Source organism: Protopterus annectens, chromosome 3.part0 (genome assembly GCF_019279795.1).
Source record: "Protopterus annectens isolate FY-2018-M chromosome 3.part0, PAN1.0, whole genome shotgun sequence".
NCBI lineage: Eukaryota > Metazoa > Chordata > Ceratodontiformes > Protopteridae > Protopterus > Protopterus annectens.
The window spans coordinates 161,978,139-161,995,890 of NC_056731.1; the positions used below are offsets into that span (position 1 = coordinate 161,978,139).

The window sequence follows — 17,752 nt, forward strand, 5'->3', positions numbered from 1 at the left end:
TAACTTAAACAATTTTATGGGGAGTAGGAAATTCATCCCTAGTTTGACACCTATGTCTCTAATGGACACAGGCAGCCAGTAAACAGTTCATCTGCCAGGACCCTGTCTGTAAATGTTGCATCTTCCAAGACTCTGCTTACACTTATCTAGTGTTCCAGAACTTGTCAGAGATTTGGGATGCATGGTTAGGCTTTAAAAGGTCCCAGGGGTCATTAGCCTAGTACATGTCTATGAACCTATAACCACTCAGCTACAGAACAGATTATCACCTACTAGTATAGTAATAAAAACTCATTTTTGTTCTATAGATGAAATGTGAAAATTGACAGCTACAGCTCTCTGTAAGTATAATGATTCAATTATTTATTTATGCAGTATCTAAACTATACAGTTATTCTGAGAACAGTAGGTACTATACTAGAGTCGTAGTCATTACTTCACTGTTCTGGATGCCCAATACCTATGTGACTTAAGTTCAGATGCCAGCAAGATAGAAGAACCTGTAACCAACAGGAATAAACATTCAGTTTTTATGACATTTAGCCAAAACAAGACTGTTTACCTGGAAAACACTATCAAAGCATGCCCAGAGGGTCTCCGACTGGCTAGATGTAAGAGTTTGAAGCCATGCTTTTAAAATAGGTCGCCAGTCTAACACAGAAGAGCTCATGTAGACCATTCCATTTCGTGAAACTGTTGCAGGAGATGCATTATCAATATTATGAGGTTCAAAAACAATCTTGCAGTTTGGGGCCATAGGAATTCGGTCACCATTGGCCAGTGTCAGAGTTTTATTGTCATCCAAAACAGAGTTAAGGTTCTCAATCCAAATAGCATCAACTGGGCCATCTAGAACTATCCATATGTGTTCTCCCTGAAACAAAATTAAAGTGAAGTGGAATCAGCCCACAAATGAAAAACACAGACTAACAACTACAGAAACAAAAGCATTTTCAAACAAGACTTGTAAAGCAATTTATGTTAAGGTGCTTTACTGTCATTGTTTCCATTCCATTTCCAATGCCACATGAATGAAAAGATGGGGAAAATTCAAACAGCGATACATAATGTATGAATAATTTCACTTATTACTGATTTCTAAACAACTATGGTATACATTCAGTCATAATCTGAAAACAAAGCTTCCATTAACTGCAAAAAAATGCAAAAGAAGCAATATATTTTCTGAATGCATTCATTAAATACTGTTTAATCTGACTCCTATAATAAACCCATGCACAGCTTCTGCTATCTGTTGAGTTTAGGAGGCAAGTAGGAAATGGAATTACATTGCCAGGTCCTTTTTCCATATCATTCACATAGGCACAGACATATATGTACATACATGTATACATACACACACACACACACACACACACACACACACACACACACACACACAAGCCAAAGAGCTATTTAGGGAAACTGGACAAAACTCACTTGAACACAGACACAGGGAGAACATGCAGAATCCACAGTGAGAGCTGAACTGTAGACCATCTTGCTGTGAGGTAGCACTGCTATTCACTGTACCACTTTTATATATATATATATATATATATATATATATATATATATATATATATATATATATAGAAAGTGAAACGGGCTGTCACAGTTTTGCGAAAGCGCTTTTTATCGAAAAAAAGTGCTTTCGCGAAACTTTTGTAAAAGTACAGGGAATCGGGGGGGGAGTGGTAGTGGGCGAGATCGGACTACAGTGGGGATAAGGGAATATTCCGTAAACATGGTGTGTGTGTGTGTGTGTGTGTGTGTGTGTGTGTGTGTGTGTGTGTGTGTGTGTGTGTGTGTTTTTGTTTTTGTGTGTGTGTTTTACCTTCCATTTACCGAAACTGCTTTTTCGGTGAAAACAGTTTTGGTAAACAGTGTTCGGTAGGATTGGATTCGGACAGTCGGTCTTGAGTTGCTATATCTGAATTTATTGACACTCAAGAGTATGAAAATGTGCATGAACTGTTCAACCGCAATTTTGAATAAGAAACACTGAATGAACCCGTGGAACATATCTATCAACCTATGTTTGACTCCTTGCAAGAAGGATTGAATCCTAGCATGATTACACACAGTGAAGTTCCAGATATAATCGTTGTGTAATTGTATGTATTTGTGATGGTAAATATTAGTTGTATTATAATGAGATGTTAGGTAAAGCAATTGATGTGCAAGAAGATGGGTCAGTGTTTTGATACTGTATTTAAGCAACAGCTAGGTGAAGTGCATATAAGGTAAGAGTTAGCTAATGGGAAAAAGGCTGTAGGGTATAGATATGGGTGGGAGAGGAGCATTAATGGAGGAATTGTCAATACTGAGTTTAGTTAGGAAATAACGGGTAAGGAGCTGTTAGTGAGTGGGAGCTATAGGGGTAGAGTTGGATGAACAATGGAAAGGTGGATAGAATGGTTTTATGGATGGTAAAGGAATAGTAAGGAACAATGAATGGAAAGAGTAGCAATGAGAAACTGTACAGAGTAAGTAGAATATTTTCTAGCAGAAAAGAGTATGGTTCCTTTAGTTATATGGGTAGAACAAGGGTGATGTGAAGTAATATATATATATATATATATATATATATATATATATATATATATATGTATAGGAACACTACGAAAGCCTGAAACCGCAGAATACCAATGCCCACAATACCGACCCCCAGAAGAATTAAACTTCAGAATCCCGACGGTGAAGAATGGAGATTACTGTATAGTGCGTAAAGGTAAGTTTGCCATTCTCCCAAGTGTAGTGTGATCTTGGAGTAGGTATATTTAATTTATGGAGGGTGTGGGGGGTGCAGCGGGGCTTGCCCCCCTGCATACATGTTGTTATTGCTAGTTTTGGGGGTTTATTTTGTTGTTCTCTTGTTTTCGGTATTTTTGTAGTTTCATTCTTCTGGGCGTCGGTATTTTCAGTGTCGGTATTGTGTGGTTTCGGGATTTCATAGTGAATCCATATATATATATATATATATATATATATATATATATATATATATATATATAAAAGTGGTACAGTGAATAGCAGTGCTACCTCACAGCAAGATGGTCTACAGTTCAGCTCTCACTGTGGAGCCTGCATGTTCTCCCTATGGCTGTGTTCAAGTGAGTTTTGTCCAGTTACTCCAGTTTCCCTAAATAGCTCTTAAGCTTGTGTGTGTGTGTGTGTGTGTGTGTGTGTGTGTGTGTGTGTGTGTGTGTGTGTGTGTGTGTGTGTGTGTGTGTGTGTGTGTATGTTGGAGAGTAACTGTTTTTCTACTAATTAAAAGAAAAACACACATAGAATTGGAAAAATGTTTTCTTTTTTAATACCTAGTGGTATGTCAGACACTGTAGGCTTAGCCAGGAAATGTTATGAAAGAAGAACCCCTAAAGGATAACAGTTCAGAAGATGATAGCAGGAGGTACAGATAATTTGGGATAGATAGACAGAATAGTTTTATCTTGGATTAAACCAAATGGAATGGAAGTAGAGAGAAGTTGGAGAAAAGGGAAAACACTTTCAGAGGAGGAAAAATCAAGACTGAGATGGGGTCTAGTGAGCTAAACCTTACCACAACAATACATAGAACATGCTGGAGGGATAGATTCTTATCACAGAGACTCCCCATGCATTGGAACAAAATCCCAAACTACATTAAGCAGAGCCCCTCACTAGAAACTCTTCAAGAGAAACCTTGACGAGTGGATGGTTAACAGAAAATACACCCCTGGGAAAACTTCATTGGCTCTGCTTGACAGAGGATCAGTTAATTAAAAAATGGGGAGGCGAAAGCTGACACACTCTGGCTAGGCTTATAAATGCCCTCGGGCATATAGCCTAGTACCTACCTATGAACCTATGAACCTATAACATTTAGTTTGCATAGTTAGACGTCTGAGCCAATGAATCCTGGTATGAATTTATGGGATCGTATCCATTTAACTGAAGTCTGAGTATTGCTAGAGTTTTACATGTCTAATGGTTACAGAAAGCTTTTGTCATTTATTTTGCTTAATCACAACTACCACACTAATAACAAGTAAGAATGTACAGCGACATTATATGCTGCCAGGAGAGCAAACTGAACACGGATAAATGCTGAACTAGCTTGCTAAACTGCCTAACAATGAGATCAGCACTTAGAATACATTTCTATTGAGAAGTCTGTCTTTTGATTACTTTTACAGTTATTACACAAATAGCTCCTCTCTGTGTGTTACTAGCAGTATTATTTATTTATTTATTTTTATTTTGACATTTGTTAACAAAGTATGTCTGACTGAGCAATAGAATAACCTGTTTTCAGCAGAGGCCCGGGGAAATCCCCATACAAAAAACCAGTACAATTACAAAGATTAAGTTCAAAAAATTGTTGCAAACAGATGATAACATAATTTACATGGTATTTTAAATGCATAGTATACAGCTTAGAAGTTTAAATAAAACCATAGAAGTTATTAGAGCAAAACAAGTTAACTAGGAGGAGGCCCTCAGTAGGTGGGGAAGAAGAAGTAAAGAGTACTAGTAGGGAATTATAAGTCAGGCATAGAAGAAAGAGAAAACAAGATGTAGACAAGTTTAAGTCTGAAGGAAGGAAAAAGAGAAACAGAGTAGATAAAATCAGTCGAGTAAGAAGATGAAGCTAGTAGACAAAGTCAGTTAGTAGCTGAAAGATGTCATGATGGGTTTTGGCATGAGCAGATCCTTGAGTTTTTGTCACGAGCAGATCCATGAGTTTTCTAGTGTTTTTTTTTAAACTTTTTTGAAAGTATGAGTACGGAGAAGATTTCTAATGTTCAGTGGGAGTTTGTTCCAGGCTACAGCAACTGAATAGCTATATAAGCGATGTCCTATTACTCTTTTAGGCTTGTGGATAGCTAAAAGAAACTGATCAGAGTTCCTCAAAGAGCATGAGGGGGTGTAAAGGAATATAAGGGAATAGATGGCTGGGCAGAAGGAGGGTTTAATAAGAATGGAGTGAATCAGTGACAGTTGAGAGATTAAGAGTAGATGGGGGAGTTCAAGCCAGTAAAGAATTCTTAAAGAGAGGCAGTGGTGAGAATTGTAGCTTTGATTAGCAGTGAACCTTGCAATTTTATTATAGGTTAGTTCAAGCTTGGCCTTAAGGGAGGATTGTAGGTTGGTTAAGATTGGAGTGGCAGAGAGGAGGCAGAGAAGGAGGTAGGCATGGGCAAGAGAAAGTCTTGAATCACTAATGAGGCATTTTATTTTTATTTCTGTAAAGCAGTCCAAGTTTTTGACGTGTCTTCTTAATAGAATTTAATATATACAGATCAAATTTAAGTTGGTTATCTATAATTGCTCCCAGTAGCTTAGTGTGAGTTTCAACATTTATGATAGTGTATTTAAAAGATAAAATAGTAAATGATGTTTTATGATGGAAAAGAGATTTAGGCAGAAATAGGAGAAGTTTAGTTTTTTTGGGGGTTGAGTATGAGTTGATTGTTGGAAAGCCAATTTTCTACAAAATGAAGAGTTTCGAGTTATTGAGTGGAAGTCCAAGATATTGCCAGAGGTAGAGATGATAGTGGAATCATCACCATATTGTATGAGAGTAGAGGGAGAGCAGGAGGTATGAAGACTGTTGGTGAAAATGTTGAAAAGTAGTGGTCCACAGATGGATCCTTGGGGTACACCCATGTTGACGGGGAGAAAGGAGGAGAAAGAAGAGAGTCGTTTGACAAACTGTTGCCTATAGGAGAGGTAGCTAGAGAACCAAGACAGGGTAGAGTTAGAGATATTAAGATCAGCTAGTTTGGAAAGAAGCAAGAGATGGGAGACAGTGTCAAAGGCTTTAGAGAGGTCCAGGAAAAGACAGGAGATGAGTTTGTTGTTGTCTCTGGCTTGAGAGATTGTTTCAGTGAAGGAAGTTAGAGAAGTGGTAGTGTTATGGTTGGGCTGGAAGCCATGTTGGGTGGGTGAGAGTAGATTTTCATGCAGGAGATAGTCCAGTAGTTGCTTATGGATACACTTTTCTAGCAGCTTTGAGAGAGGGAATGATAGAATAGCTATGGGACAGAAGTTAGTTAGGTCAGTGGAGTGCCCTCCCTTGTGAATGAGTATAATATAAAATTGTTTCCAGATGGAGGGGGCAGAAGATTCTTGGAGAAAGACATTAATAAGGATAGAGACAGGGTATGCTAAATAGCTAGCAGCGATATTTAGGAATGGGGGGCTTAAGTTGACAACTGAAGGGCAGCATAGCTTTAGTTTGCTGAGAAGAAATTCAATGTAGGTGGTAGGGATAGGTTTGAGTGAAAAGATATCTGTTTGAGTTGATAAGAAGTGGTGTGGGAGGGTTAGTGGTGTTGTTGATGTGTATTAATTTAGTGATAGAGTCAATGAAGTAGGAGATAAGAATGTTGGCAGTTTTCAGGGGAGTATTGTTAGGACAGGGGTTAGGTGAACTAAGGCTACCAGGGTGGAGAAATTTATTAACAGTGGTCCACGGTTCTTTGGGATTTTTGTGGTGGCTTGATAAGGGGTTTTGGTAGACATTTTTCTTGTCAGTAATTACTTGTTTTCTAGTGCAGTTATGAAAATGTTTATAGTTTTGAAGGTAAGTCTGGGTTTTGAATGTTAGCCAGCATTTCCTGGCCTTGTCTCTTTCCAGCATTAGAGAGCGAGAGGCCATGGATAGCCATGGGTCAGGACTACATTTTATTCTATCTTCCAAAGGGGAGCTAGGGAGTTAAGAGTTTCAAGGAATATGTTGTTAAATTTAAGCACTGCTTCATCCAGGGGTAGGTGATGCAGGAAAGACCAGTTAATGGAGGAGAGTATATTATTGAATATGTCTGGGTTAAAGTTAGAGAGGGAGTAATGGTATTTGTATTTCGGTAATTTACAGTGCTGTGGTGTATATCTTTGGGTGCAGATGGGAGAGTGGTCGCTCATGGAATCAGGTAGAGATTTGGGGTTGTGGTAAAGGTTTGGCTTAGAGACTAGGATCCAGTCTGGGGTAGCACCAGAGTTAGAAGATTTACTATGATGAGTTGGGGTTATGATGCATTGAGTGAAGCCATGTAGATCTATGGAAGAGTTTCACAAATAATATACAGCTACTTCTACCACTGAACTCCCATTAAACAAACAAAGCAATAGGACTAGCCCCCATCAGCAGATAGACACATGCAGACACCTCCCAACACCATCAGTCTGTACAATGTATACTTTGTAAAGATAACCACAGCGTTAACCTGAAATATAGATTTATAAAATGCAGCATCTTTTGCTATTGATAATGTTGCACTATTTCTTTTCTGGCCCCCTCAGGGAGTTGAGGCCTATAAGAAACATATTTGCAGTGTTTCTTCATAACTTTAGCCAGCATTAAAAAGTGTCCTGTCTTCTCACATAGTTGCCTGCAGGCACAACAAAGAGCAGAACAGTGTAATGACTTCACTAACCAGAAAGAACGTCTTGGAGTTTAAGCTCAACTTCGCACATAATCCAGTAGTCCCTTTGGATGATCGAAATTCCCCTTACATTATTCAATAGCACATTGACTAAATTATTTATTCTGGTAATAACATTTTAAATTGTAAATATGTGACATTTTTCTATCTTGTTTGTCCTTGGTTGAACCTGAAATAGGTCCATTGTAATCAGTGTTCTACACAGATCAACAAATACAAATAAATGAATAAAACAAATAACTTATAAATAAAATAAACAAATAAAATATGTGTACAAGTCTTTATCATAACCATAAAAATTCCTTGGGTATTGACACACATCTCAAATATTTTGGTAAATTTGGGTTAAGCTTGGCTAGATTTAAAATGGCTCTTTGGCCGGTAGCCTAGTAACAACCTATGAATATGTGAACCTATAAGTTGACAAATAAAGCAAAATTTAACATGCAGTGTATTATGTTCCCCTGTTCTGTAACTGCTAGCCTCTAGTCATAAATTGTTAAGCACTGATTGTTATCCAGTCTGTTCTAAAATGGTCATGCAATGCTGTATTATTATGCCTGCCAGCTGGTGTCTCTAAAACTTCCCTTTTAGGAGTAGTGGCCTGTGTGGAAGATTTACATAAACTAAAATGTATTCGAAAATCAATTTGCAAATTTTGAAGCCCCGATTTATTTCGAAGACTAGTTGTGAGCAGAAATCCTTGAATAATTAAGTTGATATATTCTGCAGAACTTGGGTTTAGGAAATGTTTCTCTAAAAATAAAAGGAAAATCCACTTTTAAAAAAGCAGTGTAGCATATGGTAAGCCCTGTGCCTATGCTTCACCCTCTAACTAGACTTGTGGGAAACTAACCAAGGCAATGCTGTGTGATCTTTTTTATATTTATCAGTCATGAATCTGTTGCCACTTTTTAACCTGACATTTGCAAGCACTAGTTACAAATTTGCTTATACACTTTAACATATTATTTCTCCCCAGTTTTAACCAATAGTAGCTTTCCTTGTATGTTTGTAGATATAACTTATAGGTAGTTACTAGGCGTGTAATCCGGGAGACCACTGAGGAGCTTAGCCCAGTTTCCCAATTGCCCCGAAGCACTGCATGGTTAAGTGACTTGCTCAGTCACACAGTAAGCAGCAGTCCCTGGATCACAGAAAGCATCTTGTTAATTGCTCATAACTTTAATCCTCTCTGCTAACTGTTACACTATATAGTATTTGTGCACTCATGTATTCTGTTTTTTTTTTTTTTTTTTTTGAAGTAACGCCATTTTCTTGTGCTGGGAATGCTAGGTCCATAATCCAATTGTAGACATATATCCTATTTACGCAGGGAGCATTGTTGTCTCCACTGTCTTTCTTATTATTTTTTTCTTCCCTTCTCTTTGTGACGATAAGCAGAATAATGCTGATAGAGTATTTGTATATAGGTTCATAGGTTGGTACTAGGCTATTGGCCCTAGGGCCTATACAAGCCTAGCCACAGCAGGATATGGTATGGAGAACAGACTGGTAAGTGTATGGTGCATTTTACTTATGTGTTAGCTGGATAGTTTAGTGCTTTGAACTAGGTGTTTGTGTGTGTGTGAATTTAGTGCTTTGAACTGGAGGTGTGTGTGTGTGAATTTAGTGCTTTGAACTGGAGGTGTGTGAATTTAGTGCTTTGAACTGGAGGTGTGTGAATTTAGTGCTTTGAACTGGAGGTGTGTGAATTTAGTGCTTTGAACTGGAGGTGTGTGAATTTAGTGCTTTGAACTGGAGGTGTGTGTGTGTGAATTTAGTGCTTTGAACTGGAGGTGTGTGTGTGTGAATTTAGTGCTTTGAACTGGAGGTGTGTGTGTGTGAATTTAGTGCTTTGAACTGGAGGTGTGTGTGTGTGAATTTAGTGCTTGAACTAGAGGTGTGTGTGTGAATTTAGTGCTTTGAACTGGAGGTGTGTGTGTGTGAATTTAGTGCTTTGAACTGGAGGTGTGTGTGTGTGAATTTAGTGCTTTGAACTGGAGGGGTGTGTGAATTTAGTGCTTTGAACTGGAGGGGTGTGTGTGTGTGAATTTAGTGCTTTGAACTGGAGGTGTGTGTGTGTGTGTGTGTGTGTGTGTGTGTGTGTGTGTGTGTGTGTGTGTGTGTGTGTGTGTGTGTGTGTGTGTGTGTGTGTGTGTGTGTGTGTGTGTTGTATGCAGGTGTTAAAGACTTGAGTTCTCTACCCACCACCATTTTGATCTGATCTGTTCCTCATAATATCTGTGGTTTGTAAATGTTGCAATGCTTGATATTTGATGGAGTAGTAGTAGCATTGTTGCCTCACAGCTGCAGGTTCTCAGGTTTGATTCTTGGCTGGGGTTCCTTCTTTGTGGGTCTGGGGTCCCCCCTGTGTTTGTGTGGGTTTGCTTTTGTGTCCTCCCATGTTACAAAGACATGTCTGCATTATTTCTTCCTGGGCCTCTGCTGAAAATTGTTTTTGTTCGAAGTCAGACTGTCCTGATTAATAAATGTTAAATAAAATTGACAGGCATTTGAATTTCAGACTTCAGGTTTCTGAATGTTTAATTCCTTGCAGATTTGATGGTGCAGTGGCAGTATTGTTGCCTCACAGCTATAGGTTTTCTGGTTTGATTCTTGGTTGGGGTGGCTTCTGTGTGGAGTCTGCATCTCCTCCCTGTGTTTGTGTGGATTTGCTCTGGTGCCCTGCCATTTTACTCTGCTGAAAATTGTTTTTGTTCTGTCAAATTGACCGGCATTTGAATTTCAAACTTCATGTTCTTCAGAATACATAGTAGCACAACCTTTTTTTGTAGCAATTTTTTAAGTTTATAAGATGAATATTTTAAATTTGTCCCTAATATGGTGGCAACACAACATTTTATTCTAGCAACTTTCCAAGATTATACAAGCAATGTTTAATGTGTCCCTGGGTTAATACTATAGCACAACAGGCTGTGTGCTTGCTTTTGATGCAGAAGGCTGTGGGTTCTACTATGTTCTCCTTGGTGAAGATACTAACTATGAGTTCGTTATCAGTTTGCCATCATTTCCTCTTGCAATATTATTACTAGCTTATCATTTTTAATGTTATATATAGGCAATTTATTCCTGAGGGGCACAGACACTTTATTTTTTCGATGAAACCATGAAATATAAAGGTGATTGCTGATTTCTTTAATGTGGAATTATTTAGATGACTTACTTCAGAGATTGTGCATATTTACTGATAATGGACTGTAGAATTGTGGATATTTACTGATAAAGGTGCACTGTAGAATTGTGCATATTTACTGATAATGGTGGACTGTAGAATTATGCATATTTACTAATAATGGTGGACTGTGGAATTGTGCATATTTACTAATAATGGTGGACTGTAGAATTGTGTATATTTACTAATAATGGTGGACTGTGGAGACTGAGTAGACTTTTATGATAAATGTTCTCAACTGGGCAGTTTTGCCATTATGGGTGCATATGGTTTGTTTCATTGCTTACTGGAAAAATGTTCAAAACAAATTTAAAACATATTGTACAAGGAATATAATTTTAGTACAATGAGGAAGGTGTATCAAATTAATCTTTATCTGCCACTGGCAAAATGTATTTTCTTTGAATGTGGGTTTCAATGCTGTTTCAATGAATGTGAGTTTCAAGGGCAGAGAAGTTTTAATGCTAAGTTTTCATTGTGCTTTGTTTAACAGATGACTTAATGTTTGTGCTGTAAAATACAAAATAAAACTTTCAAATGAAGTCCAACTCATCATTAATGGTTCATTGGAATGGCTGCAGAGGCTCCATTCAACCATTATTTTGTCAGGGGGGGGAGGGCAGCAAACTCAGACAGGCCCAGCTGAACTATACCTCCCAACTGTCCAGATTTTCAAAGAATGAATAGATTTTTGCTTCTTATTTTTGGTTTGTTGTTCATAAAATTTGTAGTTTTAATTCCTAAACGATTTACCAGAAGTCACTAAATAATAAGTTTCAGACTTTATAACCTTCATAAAAATGCATGTTAAAGTAAGAGCCATTCTATCAACTGTCTCAATTTATACAATATATTTGGCCTTGTTCAGATTTACTGCATTAACAGGTTGAGAGATACATGCAAATAAATTGCTTTATAGAATTAGGCATAGCCAACCTCTCAACTGTCCCCAAAAACATGGAGGGTTTACAATTAAGAAATAACTGTAATAATCAAAGTTATAGATTACTTGAAATCCATGTAGATTCTTTTATTTTGTCACCTTCTTTGACAGGTAGCAGCTGTATTGTGTGTCTGTTTTATATTTTTGCATCACATTTTTGGTCCATTTTCATAAAATTGTGTTTTTGGCAAATTAGTGACAAATCACTAAAGACTGAAGTTAGAAAATGACAGACATCTGAGTTTCAGATTTTTACCCTTCAGAAAATTCATACTAATGCAAGACCTATTCTATTATCTTTCTAAGTTTATTAGAGCAATATTTAAAAATGTCCTTATTGTTGGGCCTTTGTCCCACTTCTGTGTATGGCTTTGTCCCTTTTCTCTTGCTCTTGAGAGGAGGAGGAGAGGTAGTCATGTCCATCACAGTCAGCCCAGAGTCAGAGATTTCAAATTGTGACATGCGAGTAGTTGTATCTACCTTGGATGGGGAGACACACTGCATAAAAACTACTACAGTGCTTTTCATCTGTGTTGATTTTGCAGAATGGTCTGGTTTCTGTCATATTTTTGTACTGTTGATTTATGCTTATTGCTCAGATTTATGCTTATTACTCAAAGTGCCTGTTGCTCTGTGTTTAAGTAGCAATGCTTTAATGACCATAAGGTAGTAAGCTTTAATAAGCATACTGTTAAAGATTGCCAACATTGAGCCTTTCTGTTGTTTGTGTTGCCATGAGAATACTTGACTAGATAAGATTCCATTATTTTAAAAAGCTCATTACACTTGTTGGAGACTCCAGTCATCTCTTCAGACTTTACCCGTAAACTAAACAGAATGCCAATCATGTGGTCCATAACCTGTACAGTAATCCTTTTTAAAAATGTATCTTGAGCTTGTTTCTTGTTTGCTTTTCATACTTTACCGTAAACTAAACAGAATACCAATCATGTGTGTCCTCCATAACCGTAACAGCTTTCCTTTAAGCAATTGAGCTTGTTTTTTGTTTTGTTTTTACTTTATCATGTTTCCCCACGGAACAAGTTGTCAGGCAGCAGGTCTTATTTGGATGAAGAACATTTTTACAAGTGGGGGGGCACACATAGATTTCTACTTTCAGCATGTTACTTGGTACTTTAATAAAGCTGAATATATTATAATTAGAACTACAGTGCAAGGAGAAGTGGTTTGAGGTGAGTGGTTCTGGTTTTTCTTATACTTGATTTTGACTGGCATTTCAGTAATGTATTTTAAAAATAATTTATTTTTTCATGCCTCACAACCTTTTGTTTCATCTAGATATTAAGTAGTCAGCTGTCATGCAGCCAATGCATTTTTATATTTCTACTCTTCTTTTTGTCTTGATTGGACTTTCATAATGATGGTTTGCCACCCAGGGCAGCGTATTTAATTAAGTTAGCTTTTTTTGGTTTTTTTGCTCCTCTCTCTCTTTATGGTTGACTGCCTAGCCATAACAATTCCCTGGCTATTTCTTCCCACACAATTTACTTCCTTGGACTCCTGTCTAGCAGGGTGACTGATGTGATCCCGGGGTGAATTTCCTTTCTCCCATCCAATCGTCAATGTTTTGTTTATTGTGATGACAAGGTTTAGATCCCTGGAGCGTGTGGCTCTGAGGGATTGGGATTTCTTTAAGTGTAGCATGTCCAACAGCTCTGAGTTTGACATGGCCTTGTATGTTAAGCAGAGATTGCCTCTGAGTAGACGATATGTGACAGAGTATAGCTGGTGTATTTTAAGGTGGTCAGCATAGGGCATCTGCTTTAGACCTGTGATTCTTTTAGTGAGGTATTTCTGCAGTCTTTCCAGTTGTTGCAGATGTCTTGAGAGGTACATACCAAATGGGGCGTTGTATTCTATAATGGGGTCTAATGAGGGATGAGTACCATGGGACAATGACCTCCTTGTTTCTGGATGAAAAGCTCTTTGTGATGAGGTGTGCCACATAGAAGGATTTCCTGACTGTTGTGGTGATGTGGTTCTTGAAGGTGAGACCACTGTCCACCTGTGTCCCTAAGTCTCTTATCACACTTTCAGTGTTTAGTGTACTGCCACCTATGTGGTAATTCATGGGTACATGTTTTTTCCCAAAGGGGATAACTATACATTTCTTGGCATTGAGCTTGAGCCCATGGCTCTGGCACCAAGCATCTGTTTCTGTAAGGCCCTTTTGTAGAATATCCACATCATTTGGAGATTCAATAATGGCTCCCAGTTTGCAGTCATCTGTGAACTTTGTTAGCCCGAGTCCGTTAGTGTTGGCCTGTACTTCAAAGAAGTAGATGCCAAACAAGAGCGGTCCCAGGACTGAACCCTGAGGTACTCCACTTGACTGGAGCTGGATTTGGAGTCAGCTACTTTTACAGTGTGGGTTCTGTCAGTAAGCCATTTGGCAACCCATTGAGTGACATAGGGCTTAATGCCCAGTTTAGTAAGTTTATCTATGATTCCAGAATGGGAAATGGTGTCAAAGGCCTTGGTGAGGTCCAGATAGGCTGTGTGGACTGCCTTACCCTCATCCACAGCTCTAGAGACTGATTCAAAGAAGTCAATCAGGTTCAGGAGACAAGATTGGCCCTTCATGAACCCAAATTGGGTGGGGTCCAGTGTTTGAAGGTTACCAATATATTTGTTTATAAGTTCCATGATAATACGTTCCATGGCCTTGCAGATCAGGCTCATCAGACTGATGGGGCAATAGTTCCTGGGATCCAAGGTGGATCCCCCCTTGTGGAGTGGGATAACTGTAGCTGTGCTCCACTCAGTGGGCACGAATCCTGATGTGAGGGTATAATTAAACATGACACTTAGGTGAGGTGCCAGTTCATTTTGTAGTTCATGTAGTACACAGCCCAGGATGTCATCTGGTCCCATGGATGCTGTATTCTTAGCTTTGGAGAGTGTGTTTTTTACCTGTGTGGCCATTACCAAAATTTGGCAATCTTCCAGTATTGAGATGGACCATTTAGGGGGTGAGAGGTGGGTGAAGTTGGCACTGAATCGATCTGCCAGGATATTGTCAATATCCTTGGGATCAGTATATTTAATGCCATTCTGTTGTAGCTCATAGCAGATCTGAGCATTGCCATTTAGATTCTTGACATAGTTATAGAATGCCTTGTGCTTGTCTTTGGAATCTTTGGCAATTTTATTTTCATAACTAGCTTTGGAGGATTTTACGCAGGATCTCTGCTTCTTACTGAGGCTGGTAAGGGAATTTTTTGCATCATGGGATTTTCCTCTTTTCTGCAACAGTTTCTTCCTTTTGTTGTAAAGTTTGTTCATGGCAGGGGACCACCAGATTGGCTTCCTTTTTTGGAGGAGAGCATCTTGGTTCTATTTGGGATGGCACGATTTATGCATGAGTCGATGTGCTCGTACAGTGCCTTAGTGTAGGATGCAGCAGTCGAACTTTCAGTTCCCATCTGAATGGGTGTCATGAAGTTTGTCACATCTGACTTGAGTAGCAATATATTGTGAATATGTATCATTGCCATTTCCACTTTTAAGTCCATGCATCCATGCATTGTATTTTTATTTATTTATTTATTTGACTTTTGTTAACTAAGTTAGTCCAACTGGGTGGAGACGCTTTTTCAGCGGAGACCCGAGGAGAAAAGCTCCAACAAGAAAAACAGTTACATTTATTGCTAATGCTTACAGAAAAAACAGTTTTTTTTTAAAGAACTAAGATAAAATCATAAACAGTACATTTTTTTTGCAAGGCAAGATCACCAATTTTTTTTAGGGAGGACAGGAATAGTATGAAAAGTACATGTTTACTAAAAGTTGTATAGTGAGGAAATATGTAGAGATGAAGGAAGAAAATTAGTATGCAGACAGTATAAGGCAAGATAGGAAGATAGCTATAGTGAGCGGCAGAAGTGTAGAGGAAAATATCAGAGTGAGTTGCATTCAGGTTGCCTAAAGTGTTCACATTGTTTCTGTTGACTTGCCATGTTGTATAGAATAAAAGTTACATGTTTAATTAAAATGATGGTGTATCATGACTACCAACAAATACTAATGTGCAACTCTAGGTTCGCAACTCTGAAATAATATGAGAAGCGTTATTTTCCTGATCAATGAAAATAAAAAAAAATAAAAAAACACTGCGCTAATTACAAAATAAAACCAATGGAAAGAATCCACTAAGCTTAAACATTTTACCAGTAAAAAGTTGTTTTATCTCAAAGAATCCCATGTTCCATTCTACCTCACACAGATATTGTTTTACAAAAACAGAACCTTTCAGCATAGAAAAATACAAATTTCTATGAAATGTCTTAAAATCATTTGGCTGGATGCTTGGAGACAGAGGTTCACTCACCTTTGTGGTGACCAAATTAGATAAAGAAATAGATTAAATATATTATTGTCCTCTATGGGTTGTGAAGTGAAGGCCATTTACAGTTCATTTTCATTCACAGAGAGCCAGAGTGTTATCTTCAAGTCAGTGATTAGTAAGAGCAATGAACATTTTGTGCAAACAAGAAATATAATATACGAAAGAGCATGCTTCCACAGATTTGTACAAATAAAGGGTAAATGTAATGAAACTTTTATAAAGCAACTGTATGAACTGGTTGAAAGCTGTAGGTTTTAATGGCACAAAAAGGTGGACAAATCAAAGACAGGATTAACTTGTGCTGGCTGATGTAGAAATGCCTCAGATGCTAAATTAGAAGTTTAACTAGTCCAATCTAAAACAAATCCCTCTAGGCAAAGCTGTATGTCAATTCAATAAAACCTTCCTTAACATCCTAAACTAAATTATCCCTTTGAGAACAAATCCTACCCTTATCTAGAAATACCAAACAGCTTGTGAAGCTAAGAGATAACCCATGGAAAACTTGGAGGACTAACAAAACCCATACAAACCTGTGGCATTACAAATACCTCAGGAACTGAACAAAGAATTATGTTAAATTGGACAAAAAGAAACTACTACACTAAACTACAAGTTGCAAACAAAAACAATCCCAAATTTTTCTGGTTCTCCATAAACCACTGCTACACCCTAACACTCGTCCCTACCTTTACCAACCCTAAGCAACCCCAATATCTCTGAAAACACACCTACCCAGTTTAGCTCATACTTCATTAAATCAGTTTCCTCTCTGGTCAATAACCAAACCCCTCTATCAGACAACTCTTTTCCCAGCGTACCGACCACCCATACCTTTTGTATGTTAAACCTGTTTTAACATCAACTATATAAAAGATACCTTATCAAACGTAAGACCACCACTCTAGCTCCAGACAATTTACCCAATAAATAAATTTTAAATGCAGCAGAGGCTATTGCTTATCCAGTCTTTATACTAAGAAATTGATCCATCAAAAAATCACGTTACATTACTTTTGAAAAAAATCCTATTTTCCCCTCTTCACAAAGCCAGTTCCTCAACTGACTGTACTATTGCTCCATAGCCATCTTCCCCCATCCAAAATACTTGAGAAATGTATACAGACAGCTCTGTCCCTCATAACTCATCATGTTCTCCTCTCCCCATCTCAACATGGTTTGCAGCCATAGACCTCTGCATTTCTTAGCTTTATTAACACTGTTAACATAATAGAAATACTGGAAATGCTCTATCTCTTCCTGAGCCTATCAAAAGATTTTGACATACAATTTTTTCTCCTATAAAAACGTGTCAGTGTAGGACTTACAGAGCAGTCCTAGTTCCACAGCTACCTTGCCAGTAGATCCCACTCAGTTAAACATCTAAATAATTTCTCACCTTTCATATCTGTGTCATTTGCCTTCTCCCAAGGTCCTCTCCTCAACCTTAGCTCTTCAGCATATTTGTCAATGATTTTTATACAGCCAGCCAAAGCACCACCATCACACTGTACTCTGATTCCACACTTATCTGCTCAGCCAAAGACCTCAACACTCTACAAAGGATAACACAAGAATCCTTCAGATCAGTAGAATAATGGTTCTCCAACTCTCAGCACTTCCTCAGTCCCGAGAAATCTAAACTAATTATTTTTACCCCTAAACAACTTAAAGGCCCAAAAACGTAGTTTTCAATAACCTCCTCAAACTACACAAACATTGAACTTGTTCAGCTGACAAAACTCCTAGTTGTCTCAAATTTGACTTCCTTATTCAACCCATAGTCAAGAAAACTCATCAGAAATTAAGCT

At 38.0% G+C, this 17,752-nt stretch overlaps 1 protein-coding gene across 1 annotated transcript in view; it reads right to left on the reverse strand.

Moving 5' to 3' along the window:
- Positions 1 to 17,752, reverse strand: part of LOC122796791 (dynein axonemal heavy chain 5-like) — a 2,204,633-nt gene that overhangs the window by 919,979 nt on the left and 1,266,902 nt on the right. Inside the window, exon 47 of the mRNA XM_044065521.1 lies at positions 563 to 874. Within this exon, the coding sequence (XP_043921456.1) occupies positions 563 to 874 (312 nt within the window). The remainder of the gene's footprint in view (positions 1 to 562; positions 875 to 17,752) is intronic.